Source organism: Pongo pygmaeus, chromosome 22 (genome assembly GCF_028885625.2).
Source record: "Pongo pygmaeus isolate AG05252 chromosome 22, NHGRI_mPonPyg2-v2.0_pri, whole genome shotgun sequence".
NCBI classification, from domain to species: Eukaryota; Metazoa; Chordata; class Mammalia; order Primates; family Hominidae; genus Pongo; species Pongo pygmaeus.
This window is the reverse complement of record NC_072395.2, coordinates 58,478,199-58,491,025: the sequence shown is the minus strand read 5'-3', so window position 1 is coordinate 58,491,025 and position 12,827 is coordinate 58,478,199. Positions and strand designations below refer to the sequence as shown.

At 51.1% G+C, this 12,827-nt stretch overlaps 1 protein-coding gene across 8 annotated transcripts in view; it reads left to right on the top strand.

The window, feature by feature from the left end:
* Nucleotides 1–12,181, top strand: part of SLC19A1 (solute carrier family 19 member 1) — a 49,378-nt gene extending 37,197 nt beyond the window's left edge. For all 8 annotated transcript variants that reach the window (XM_063659712.1, XM_054468298.2, XM_063659711.1 and 5 more), the window contains 2 exons: nt 1,206–1,347; nt 10,766–12,181. In XM_063659712.1, the coding sequence (XP_063515782.1) occupies nt 1,206–1,347; nt 10,766–11,242 (619 nt within the window). In that variant the 3' untranslated portion in view covers nt 11,243–12,181. The remainder of the gene's footprint in view (nt 1–1,205; nt 1,348–10,765) is intronic.
* Nucleotides 12,182–12,827: the final 646 nt, after the last annotated feature.

Below are 12,827 nucleotides of genomic sequence, written 5' to 3'. Positions count from 1 at the left end.
CCCCTACCCAGCTGTCCCTCACCTCCAGGGCCTGTCCTGCCTGGCTGCTGCTCACTCACCGACTTTCTAATTTATGGAACATTTAACCATGAAAGACTTTTGTTTCAGACTTTTCTGTCTGTGCCCAGAGGTTCTCTTGATAATGATTTTCTGAGCGTTTTGAGATGCCTGTGACCTGGTCTGTCCCAGAGCTCATGGGAGCCCTTCCAGGCATCTTCTCGAGTTTGTGTTTTGTGACACCCATTGTATAGGTTCAGCATCCCTAATCAAAACAGCCAGAGTTCATCCGGGTGCAGTGGTTCACACCTGTGAGCCCAGCACTTTGGGAGGCTGAGGTGGGCAGATCACCTGAGGCCAGGAGCTCGAGACCAGCCTGGCCAACATGGTGAAACTCTGTCTCTACTAAAAATACAAAAATTAGCTGGGCGTGATGGCGCATGCCTGTAATCCCAGCTGCTCGAAAGGCTGAGACAGGAGAATTGCTTGAACCCAGGAGGCAGAGGTTGCAGTGAGCTGAGATTGTGCCATTGCACACCTGGGCAACAGAGCGAGACTCCATCTAAAAAAAATAATAATAACAACAAAAAATCCAGAATTTGAAATACTCCAAAATCTGACAGTTTTTGAGCACTGGAAAGACAACCCAGTGGAAAATCCTATACCTGACCTTGTTTGACGAGTCTCAGAACACGGTCAAAAGTTTCTTCATGCACAAAATTACTCCAGAACTCAGGGTGAGGCCCTGGGCAGTAGCAGGAAACCCCTTTGGCTTGCAAATGTGTGTTAGGTATTATATAAAATCACCTTCTGGCTGTGTGTATACAGTGTATATGAGCATAAATGAATTTCGTATTTAGAATTGGGTTCCATCCTCAAGATATCTCATTATGGATATGTGAATATTCCAAAATCCAAAACTTCTGGTCCCAGGCATTTTGGATAAGGGACCCTCACTCTGTACTGAGCCAGGGGGACGCAGCAGCTCCCAGAATGGCCCCTTGAGGGTGGCCTGGGTGCTGGCTCCTGCCTGGCAGGGGCGGGCATGTGTGGGAGAGATGGGGGCCTGGTGGGGGGCTTGTGCGTGCCCTGGGACCCCGTGGCTGCCGGGCGGGTCATGGGCTGGTGGGAGCTGGGCTGCAGGCTTTTCCCTGTGGCTGCTTCTTGTTCTCCCAGCAGCGCCTGATGTTCCCGCTCTTCCCGTTCAGCTTTCAGATTGCGTCTTCTCTGTCTAAAGAGCTCTGTGCCCTGGTCTTCGGGGTCAACACGTTCTTTGCCACCATTGTCAAGACCGTCATCACTTTCATTGTCTCGGACGTGCGGGGCCTGGGCCTCCCGGTCCGCAAGCAGGTGAGCCCATTTCAGGCCTGCGTCCTCGGGGACGGAAGCTACTTGTGGGGACGTTGTCAAGGCCTCCTGGTGCCCGCCTGATGTGGAGCCCACTGTGGGCTGGGGGTACAGGGTGCCGGCCTGGGGCTTCCAGTGGGACACACCGGGCCAGCGAGCGCAGGAAGTGAGAGAGACCCCAGCGGGGCTCAGTAGTTGTGGGCAGGAGCCTCCGTCAGGCCCTGGGCCTCAGTGGGAGCAGCTGAGCCTCTGCTCGCCACGGCAGAGCTGTCCTTGTCTCCGCTCTCTGCCTGTGGCTGCCGGAACTTGGTGTCCTTGAGCCCTGGCTAGAGGCCACGTGAGCTTTGTTCTCTTCAGGAAGGAAAGCTGAGCAGAGCCACTCAGCAGTGTTGGTGCGCAGGCCTCTGCGGGTGCCCTCCCCTCTCCCACCTCTCGCGGGCCTTTGCTGCTTCTGAGAAGAGCTGGAAAACACACATTTAACACCTGAGGGTCCCAGCCAAGGCCGGGTCTCCGAGTGAGCTGGAATCAGCCACAGTGGGCGTGGTGTGAGAGGTCCTTCCAGGGTCCTCAGGACTGCCCCAGCCTGCAGCTAGACAGATGCCCTTGGCGGGTGGGACAAGGGCTTTGTCCACCTGGGGCCCAGGTCTCACTGGGCAGGAGGACTGTCAGGGTTAGCCCTGATCCTCTGAGGGTGCGGAGTCTGTTCAGCCTCAGTGACTCCAGAGCTCAGGGTGAGGCCCGGGTAGTAGCAGGCATCCCCTTTGGCTCGCAAATGCCTGTTAGGTGAGGATGGCTGTTGCTCGCTCATCGAAATGCATTCTTCAGCCCAAGAGTGTCATTAGGGCCTGTCCACACTGGCAGGCCACGTGGCCCTGTTCCACAGAGCCCTCCGGGTACAACGCCCCCGACCCAGGTGTGAACACTCAGGGCGGGTGAGTCTCCGAGGCCCAGGTGTGAACACTCAGTGGGTGACCCTCCAATGCCCAGGTGTGAACACTCAGGGTGGGTGACCCTCTGAGGCCCAGGTGTGAACACTTAGGGTGGTGAGCCTCCAAGGCCCAGGTGTGAACACTCAGGGCGGGTGACCCTCTGAGGCCCAGGGGTGAACACTCAGGGCGGGTGAGTCTCTGAGGCCCAGGGTTGAATGCTTAGGGCAGGTGAGTCTCTGAGGCCCAGGGGTGAATGCTCAGGGTAGGTGAGCCTCCAAGGCCCAGGGGTGAACGCTCAGGGCGGGTGAGCCTCCAAGGCCTAGGGGTGAACACTCGGGGCAGGTGAGCCGCTGAGGCCCAGGGGTGAATGCTCAGGGTCGGTGAGCCTCCAAGGCCCAGGGGTGAACGCTCAGGGCGGGTGAGCCTCCAAGGCCCAGGGGTGAACACTCGGGGCAGGTGAGCCGCTGAGGCCCAGGGGTGAGTGTGTCCAGGCCCGGCCTGGGTGGGCACAGCCTCCTGGTGGCTGGGCTGGTCTCAGGTCTGCAGAAAGGGGGCCCAGAAGGCTTCTATTGAATACATGGCCCCAGGGTGGGATGCTGGCAGCAGTCCAGCTGGCTTTGGAAGTGCTCCAGCACCCGGGAGGAGGTCTTCCCCATTCTTGGAGCCCCGAATTACCTCTGACCCCAGACAGCATTGGCTGCCAGCATGTATGGGCAGGGAGCGCCCGTCCCAGGGAGACCCCAAGGGCCCTGTGTGGCCCCAGCCAGGCTGGAACTGGCTTCTGACCTGCCTCTGGGTGCTGACTGCCCCTGACTACCGTGCCCGCCCCACCTCCATCCCTCTGTGACTGCCTCTTGTTCAGCCCCTGGCAGCTGGAGGGGCAGATGCCTGAGGGCCCTTTAGGGACCCTGTGCGTGTGCTCCCCTGCAGCTGCCCTGTGGAGGGGACCCCTCACAGTGGGCTTCTAAGGGCCCATGGGGGCTTGGTGCAGGGGGTGGAGCAGTTCTTCCCCAGAGAGCTGGTCACGAGGAAGCCCTTTCCCTTCCTCAGCTGGTCCTGGTGCGGCCGTGGAGGCCGTGGGGGAGATGGCTCTGGGGAGGTGAAGGCAGGTTCTGGCCTGTGGTTCCTGGCTGCCTCTTGTCACATAGAAAAAAAACACATGGATGTTTCTCTGGCTGGTTTGATTTCTAGGTTAAAAAGTAACTAGTGGGGCATTTTGCTCATGGCTAGACATCCTGTTGGGTCTAGAGGAGGTGGTGCCGGCTCATCTTCCCCGCCCCCCCCCCCCCCCCCGCCTGTTACTGGGTGCCGAGTGTCCACTCTCTTTCCTCCAGCATGGGGAGAACAGCTGGGCCAGGAGTTCAGGCTTGGTCGGGGGTAGAGTCTGGAGACGGGTGGGAGCCGTGATGGAGCACGGGGGGACAAACAGGCCTAGAGCTTGCCTCGGTTTGCCTGCTTTTTAAATTAAGCTTTATATTTGGGTAATCTTACATTCACATGCTGTTTAATAAATAATACAGGGAGATCCATGTACCCCGTACCCAGTACCCAGTTTTTGCAGAGGTCACGTCTTACAGTTCTGTAGCACATCACAACCAGCATGGTGACAGTCAGGATCCAGAACATTCTATCCCCACAGGGATCCCTTACGCTACTCTTTATAGCCATGGCCCGCCCTACTTCCAGCCTCACCTCCTCTTTAACCCCTGACAACCACTACCCTCTTCTCCGCTTGTATGATTTTGTCATTTCAGGAGTGTTGTATAAACACAGCTATGCATTGTGTATCATTTAGGGATGGGCTCTTTTCACGCAACATTGTTCTCTGAACATTCCTCCAGGTTGTTATTGTGGTTCTAGCTGATTCCTTCTTGCTGCTGAGTGGTGTTCCAGGGTGTAGATACAGCACACTTTATTTATTCACCATTGAAAGACTTGTTTCCAGTGTGGGGTATTACCAATAAAGCTGCTACAGACATTCTTTTATAGGTTTTTGTGTGAATATAGGTTTTCCTTTCCCTGGGACACACACCCAGAAGTGTAAGTGCTGGGTCACCAGGTCGTTGCCTGTTTCTTTCCAGGAAAGAAGCAGGGAAGCAGCCCACTTTCCATAGTAGTCATACCGTTTTATATCACCACCAGCAGACTTTGAGAGATCCAGTCACAGTGTCTTCAGTATGTCATGTTGCCACTAGTTTTTATTTTGGCCGTTGTGATAGGTGTAGTGATATTTCATTGTGGTTTTAATTTGCACTTCCCTGGGGGATAATGTTTTAATTTGCATTTCCCTGGTGGATAATGATGTTGAACATCTTTTTATGTCCTTATTTTCCATTTGCAAAATCTTCACGTTTTCTGCCCATTTTCTCATTGGATTGTTCATTTTTATACTCTTGAGTTTTAAGCATTGTTTGTGTATTCCAGATATTAGTCCTTTGTTGGATATATACAGTTTGCAGTTTTTTTTCAACTCTGTAGCTGGTTGTTTCATCTACTTAACGTGGTCTTTTACAGAACAAGTGTTTTTTTTAACTCCCACGAGGTCTGATTTAACAGTTTTTCCTTTTATGGAAACTCTTTGCCTAGCCCTAAATTCAGATTTTCCTCAAATTTCTTTTTTAAAGTTTCGTGTTTTTACATTTAAGTCTCTGACCAGCTTTGAGTTAATTTTTGTATAAGATGTGAAGTTTAGGTTGAGGTCACTTTTTTTTGGCCTGTGTGTATCCATTTATTCCAGCATCATTTGTTGAAAAGACTTAGCTCTCCCCATTGAATTACTTTTGCACCTTTGTCAAAAGTTGGGCATATTTATGTGAGTCTGTTTCTGGGTTCTTTATCCTGTTCCATTGAACTATGTGTTTACTCTTGTACCAATATCACACTGTCTTGGTTATGAAGCTTTATAGCAAGTTTTGAAATTGGATAGACTGATTCCTCCAACTTCTTTTTATTCAAAATTGTTTTGACTATTATAGTTTCTTTGCCTTTCCATATACATTTTAGAGTAATCTTGTCTGTCTACAAAAATTCTTGCTCAGATTTTGTTAGGAATTGCAATTAAGCCAGTGTATCCATTTTGAGAGAATTGATGTGTTTACTATGTTGTTTTCCAATCCATGAACATGGTATATCTTTCCATTTATTTAGATCTTTGATTTCTTTCAGCATTTCGTAGTTTTCAGCATATGAGTACTATACATGTTTTTAGTTTATGCTTTTTTTTTAAGTAAATCAAACAATATTTTGAAATTTGTTATGTGCATTAGTCTGTTTGGGCTGCCATAGCAAAATATCACAAACTGGGTGACAAACAACAGAAATATATTCTCTCACAGTTCTGAAGGCCGGAAGTCTGAGATTAAGGTGTTGGCAGGTTGGTTTCTCCTGATGCCTCTCTTCTTGGCTTGCAGTTGGCATCTTCTCCCTTTGTCTTCATATGGTCTTTTTTTCTGTGTGTGGTCCTCCCTGGTATCTTTTTTTTTTTTTTTTTTTTTGAGATAGAGTTTTGCTCTTGTTGCCCAGGCTGGAGTACAATGGCACAATCTCGGCTCACCGCAACCTCCTCCTCCCAGGTTCAAGCAATTCTCCTGCCTCAGCCTCCCAAGTAGCTGGCATTACAGGCATGCACCACCATGCCTGGCTAATTTCGTGTTTTTAGTAGAGATGGGGTTTCTCCATGTTGGCCAGGCTAGTCTTGAACCCCGGACCTCAGGTGATCCGCCCGTCTCGGCCTCCCAAAGTGCTGGGGTTACAGGCATGAGCCACCTCGCCTGGCTAGTGTCTGTCTTCTTATAAGGACATCCAGTCAGGTTGGAGTAAGATGCCATCCTTGTGACCTCATTTAACTGTAATTACCTTTTGAAAGGCCCTGTCTTCAAATGCAGTGACATTGCGGGTTAGGGCTTCAACATATGAATTGGGTGATGGGTTCACAATTCATTCCATAATAGCATATACATGTTCATTGCTAGTGTATAGAAATATAGTTGATATTTGTGTGTTTATCTTGTATACTGCAATTTTGCTGAGCTTACTTATTAGTTCTAGGAGGCTTTTCCGTTTTTTGGTCTTTGTTTTTTAAATTCCTTGAGATTTTCTATGTAGATAATTATGTCATCTGCAAATGTTTCTTCCTTTCTGATTTGTGTATCTTTTATTTCTTTTTATTGACTTAGTGCAGTGGCTGGAGCTTTATTAATTCCTTCTTTCTGCTTGCTTTAGATTTATTTTGCTCTTCTTTTTTCTAGGTTCTTGAGGTGAGATATTGATTTGAGACTTTTCCTCTTTTCTAATTTATGCATCTAATGCTATAAATTTCCCCACTCAGTACTGCTTTAGTTGCATCCCACAAATCTTAATAGGCTGTGTTTTCATTTTCATTCATTTCAGTGTGTTTTTTGATGCATCATTATTTCAAATTTTGTTTAATTTCCAAGTGTTTCGAGATTTTCCTGTTATCTTTCTGTTATTAATTTCTTTTTTGATTCTATTGTGATTGGAAAACACATTATTATTTCAGTCCTTATAAATTTGTTAAGATTTGTCTTATGACCCAGAATATTGTCTGTTTTGATATACTATGGACACTTTGAAAGAATGTATATTCTGCTTTTGGGTGGAGTGTTCTGTAAATGCTGATCAGATCCTGTTGGCTGATGGTATTGATTTCCTCTCAGTTCCTGTGGATTTTCTGTCTAGTTTTATTATTATTGAGAGGGGGTATTGAAGTCTCCTAAGTATAATTGTGGATCTGTTTCTCCTTTCAGTTCTGTCATGTTTTTGCTTCACATATTGGCAGCTCTTTTGTTTGTTGCATACACGTTTGGGATTGAAATTTGTTTTGGTGGACTGATCCTCTTGTCAATTGTGTAATTGTGGGATTATATAATGTCCTTCTCTGTCTCTGCTGTCCCTGGTCTTTTTTTTTTGCTCGGAAGTTTATTTTACCTGACATTAATATAGCCACCCCTGCTTTCCTTTGATTAATGTTCGCATGATACATCTTTTTCCATCGTTTTACTTTCAACCTTCCTATCTTGGTATATTTGAAGTGAGTTTCTTGTAGACAGCACATAGTTGAGTCATGTTTTTAAATCTACTTTGCTAATCTCTGTTTTACAGTTGGTGTATTTAGAGTCTCATTTATATTTAATGTGATAATTTGTATATTAGGGCCTAAGTCTGCCATTTCGTTTTTAATTTTTCATTTATTCTCTGTCTTTAGTTTCTGTTTACATTTTTTGCAGCTTCCAGTGGGTTACTTGTACATCCTTTAGAATTTTGTTTGGTTTATCTATTGTGTTTTTGAATGTACTTAGTATAGCTTTTTTGGTTGCTTTATGTATTACATTAATACATAAAGTTTGAGTGAAGTATAGAAACTTTATGTCACTTTATCATCTCCCACTTACAGTACAATTATCTTAAATATTTTCTCTACTTACCTTTAATGCTACATAAGAAAATATTGTAATTTTTGCATTAATCATCAAACATATTTTAGAAAATGAAAGAAGGAAAGTCTGTTTTATTTACTCATAATGTTGCCTACTGTGGTATTTCCTCTTTCCTGTTATTTCAAGATTCTTTCCTTCTTTAGTAATTTCCTTTCTGTTTAGAGAACTTGTTTTTTGTTTGTTGGTTTTTTGCCATTATTTTAGATAGATCTGCTGGTTACAAATTTCTTCTCTTAGTTTTTTTTCATCTGAGAGTGTCTTGATTGCTCTTTTATTCTCAAAGGATGTTTTCACTGGCTATAGGATGTTGGGTAGACAGTGTTCTTTTTTTTTAGCCTGTGAGAAATGTGGTGCCCCTTCCTCATAGCTTTCAGGATTTTTGATGAGAAATTACTGTTATTCAAATTGCTTGCCTGTAAAGTGTCATTTTTTTCTGGCCACTTCCAAGATTTTTTCTTTATTTTTATCACTAGCTTATAGAAGTTTGAATATGGTATGTGTTGGTGTGATTTTGTTTGCGTTTTCTATTTGAGGTTTGCTCAGCTTCATGAATCTGCAGTGTACGTCTCACCAAATTTGGGAAGTTTTCAACCATTATTTCTTGAAATGCTTATTGAACCCCACTCCTTTTCTCCTCTTTTTCTAGAACCCCCATGTCACAAATGTTAGATCATGTTATGTAGTCCCACAAGGAATGAGGCTTTGTTCTTTTTTTTCAGTCCATTTTTTCTTTTGTTCAGGTTGGATAATTTCTATTGTTCTACCTCCAGTTCATTGATCATTGCTCTGCCTCTTCTATTTTGTTGTTGAGATGATTCATTAAGTTTTTAAATTTTGATTATTGTGTATTTCAGTTCTAAATTTTTATTTCTCTATTTCTTTGCTGAGACTGTGTTTTTTCATTTGTTTCCAGCATGTTTGTTATTGTTCATGGAAGCATTTTTATGGTGGCTGCTTTAAGATCTTTCTTGGCGAATTCTACTGTCTGTGTTGTCTTAGTGTTGGTGTCTATTAATTGTCTTTCAGTTTGAGATCTTTGTGGTTTAGTGTGCCAAGGGATTTTTTAGTGAGATGCAAGCATTTTGGGTATGATGTAATTTCGGCATCCTGTTGTGGCTGACACAGCTCCTGCAGGTCAAGTGGGGTGTGCACCTCGCTACAGGCAGGTGGGGTGGAAGTCCAGGCTCTCATTCAGCCTTTGTGACACCTGAGGGAGGGTGGGTAGCTGGGTGGGGGCTCCTTCTTGTTGCCAGGCAAGGATGGGAGTCCAGCTCCCCTCGTGGCCCCCTTGATGCCCCTGGGGTTGGGACATTCTCATTATTGCTGGGTGGGTGAAAGTCTGGACTCTCCACTTGACCTCCTCTGATGCCCCCCAGCATGGAGGGGGACAGGCACGCTCTTACTACTGGGTGAGGATAAGAGGCCAGGCTCCCCACATGGTCTCCACTGACTCCATGAGGCTTTGGGGGTGACTAGGCTTCCCACATGGTCTCCACTGACTCCATGAGGCTTTGGGGGTGACAGTCTAGGCTTCCCTGTGGTTTCTGCTGACTCCATGGGGGTGAGGGTGGGCGTCTTTACCAGCCAGTGGGAGTGGAAGCTCTAGTGCCCACTGGTGTTGTCTGACACCACCCCGCAGGGGACTCGGGGGTCCTTGTTACAGGCTGGGGAGGGTGGGGGGTCCTTGCTGACGTGGTGGGTGGAGCTGAGGTCTGGTGCCTGGGGGGAGCAGGGCAGTTCCTGTTGAAAGGTCTTTCCTCATGTTGGGCTGCCCCTTCTCTGGGTCTTAGGCCAGAGAGAGAGCTGCTTCCATGGGCTCTTTTTTCTGCATCTGTTGGCTTTTCCAGCCTGCTGCCTTCTTCAGTTTCAAAATATCTGAGGCGAAAAGAAAAGCCCTCAGGGAGCTCTGTATGGCACAGTCTGCCCTTGAATGGCACAGTCTGCCCTTGCACGGCACAGTTCCCCAGACCCCGAGGGCCTGGCCAGTCTGCCCTCGCGTGGCACAGCTCCCCAGACCCCGAGGGCCCGACCAGTCTGCCCTTGCGTGGCACAGCTCCCCAGACCCCGAGGGCCCGGCCAGTCTGCCCTTGCGTGGCACAGTCTGCCTTTGCGTGGCACAGCTCCCCAGACCCCGAGGGCCTGGCCAGTCTGTCCTCCTCGCTCCCCCTTTCAGAGTCTTCCCAGGTGTTTATCTCAGTGTCTTGGGTAGAGAAGAGCAGGGAGAAGTGTGTCAACCCCATCTTCCTGAGTTTGCTTTAAAAACAGCTTTCCTGGAAGGGTGCCGGTGCCGATGGGCTGCAGGGATTCTGGCCTGCGGGTGTGGAGCTGGGGCCTCAGGGGTCTTGGGCGGGACTCACTGGGCTCTGCCCACAGATGTCCTGAGGGCACTGCAGCCTCCTGAACCCTCTGCACCTCCGGGAATGATCAGGTCCCTCCCTGGTGTCCCAGGACATCTCCAGTCTCTCCTGCCCCTGGCAGCTGTGAGAATCAGGAGAGATGTGGCCACCACTGGTGCCGCTCCTTCTGGTCATCGTAGCACAGCTTCCACTGCCGAGGTGGAGACGGGCTCCATGTGCAGGCTGCTGAGTGGTCGCTCTGGGCGCGAAGCCCTGGGGATCAGCTCCCGGTCACCTGCTGTGGCTCTCCTCACTGTGCTCTGCCAGGCGAGACGTTCTGGCCCTCATGGGCGCCCTTCCGCTGTCTCAGCACCATGGGTGGGCAGCAAGCACCACCAAGCAGGGGCCTCGGGAGCAGACACTGCAGGCCACGCAGAAGCAGGCCACCTGCCAGGTTCCAAGGGGTTCTTGGGAAATGGTGGGAGCCCCCCTTCAGGCCTGTGCCAGGCTGTGGAGGTCAGGGGGTGCTGTGGGGAGCACTGTGGCACCTGCTCCCGGGGCTGGCCTCTGACTGCTGTGCAGTGTTCAGGGTCAGCCTCTGAGCTGGAGGAGGGTGAGCCTGGGAGCAGGTGTCGGGGTGTAGGGTGCCAGTGTCCCAGCCAGGCCCTCCCCACCCACCTCACCCGGCCTCTCTTTCCAGTTCCAGTTATACTCCGTGTACTTCCTGATCCTGTCCATCATCTACTTCTTGGGGGCCATGCTGGATGGTCTGCGGCACTGCCAGCGGGGCCACCACCCGCAGCAGCCCCCGGCCCAGGGCCTGAGGAGTCCCACGGAGGAGAAGGCAGCACAGGCACTGAGTGTGCAGGACAAGGGCCTCGGAGGCCTGCAGCCAGCCCAGAGCCCGCTGCTCTCCCCAGAAGACGGCCTGGGGGCTGTGGGGCCAGCCTCCCTGGAGCAGAGACAGAGCGACCCAGCCCCGGCCCCGGCCCCACAGGCAGCTGGATTCCTGAGCCCAGTGACAGCCCCTTCCGCCTGCACTCTGTGCTCCACCCAAGCCTCAGGCCCTGACGCTGCAGATGAGACTTGTCCCCAGCCGGCTGTCCATCCTCCTGGTGTCAGCAAGCTGGGTTTGCAGTGTCTTCCAAGCGACAGTGTTCAGAATGTGAACCAGTGACTCCTGGGCGCCCCTGTGGTAACTTTGCAGGTGGCCCTCGGTGCATCCCCATGACACCCGCCTCGAGGGCCGCCTGCCTTAGCCATGGGGACCTCCGCTTATCCTGCTGGCAGGCCCCCTAGGATTCCCCCTGCCCTGTGCCGCACTCTGGCGGTGGCCACAGCGTGCTGGCGACACTCAGGGCAGCTGCCTGGCCATGCTGTCCCTGCGCTGTGCCCCGCGGGCTTTGGTTGCTGGAAGAGGTGGGTGGTGGGCTTCTGTGTCCACCAGGCCTGACTGGCTCATGCCCCTTGGGGGGCTTGAGACAAATCCTTTCTGCTCCCCAGGGCTGGTGAAGTGGCCTTAGATACCAGCTCAGGGGACACTGGCCCCACAGGAGTTGTGAGCCCTCTAGGGCAGGGTGGGAGCCGGGACCCTGAGGTGTAGCTGAGCTGTGACATTGCTGGTCATCCTCGGTGCTCTTGCTTTTTGAAAGATGCTTCTTTTTTTTAACTGACGTAGAATGAAGAACTGCATGTGGCTTCTCTGTCTCTGGAAAAGCCATCTCAGGTTGGCGGCAGACGCATCGTCGTCAGAGGGGAGCAGCGGCTCTGGTCCTCGGAGCTGGTTCCTCTCTTCTACCCTAAGGGCAGCCCTCCATGGTCCTGTCTGTCCTTCTGAAGTGTGTCCATCCTGACCTGCGGGTCCTCAGCTGCTCCCACACTCGTGCCAGCCCGGAGAGGACTGGTCCCGGTCACCGCGGACGTGCTGGCCTTGGTATGTGCCAGGCTTGCCTGGGCTGGGCAGCCTTGGGGGGGCTGCCTTTGTGGTGGGCGCTGGGGAAGTACGTCCCAGCGGCCTCAGGGTCTAAGGAGCGCTAGTGCCTTGCCCACAGGTGCAGGACCATCTGATGTGATGTGAACACTCTTCCCACATACATTAAACACACTTGTTAAGTGAGTGTGCGCAGGGCTTCTGATTCCGGGCCGGCCTGGCCTGGGGGTTCAGGGTCAGCAGTCAGTGAGGAGGCCAGGAGAGGCGTCCCAGCCTTCTCCCACCTCCAGCCCACGCGGGGCCTTGGTGCCCATGAGCTGAGACTCCCACAACCCTAGTCAACGGCCCTATCCTGTGGGGCCTCTGCCACATCTCGGCAGCCCCGGGTGAATGGCTGGCTGCTCAGCAGCTCAGCACGGAGAGCTGGGGAGAGAATCTCTGGCTGGAAAGGGGCTGCTAGAGCTGCTGAACCCAGGGGTCTCCCGAGGCGGCTCAGGGGAGCAGGCATCTTGGGGTACCCTGGGTTGGGGCAGAAGCTGCACATGGAAGATGGCCCGAGTCAGTGGATGGTGCCGGTCAGACAGGGCCGTGGTCCCGGGTGCATCCAGGGGCTCTGTCATGGCCACCCCGGGGACCCTGCTGGGAAGGGTCCGCACCAGCCATTTCCTGGGCTCGTAGATCTAGCAGGATGTGATGGGTGGAGGTGGGCTGGGCCTGTGCCACGGGCCAGAGCGTCACTGGGGAGGCCCACACCGCCATCAGAATCCTCCTCCCAGCGCCTCCCCCACCTGAGAGCCTGCTCCCTCTGCAGCCCGCTCACTGCACCCACCAC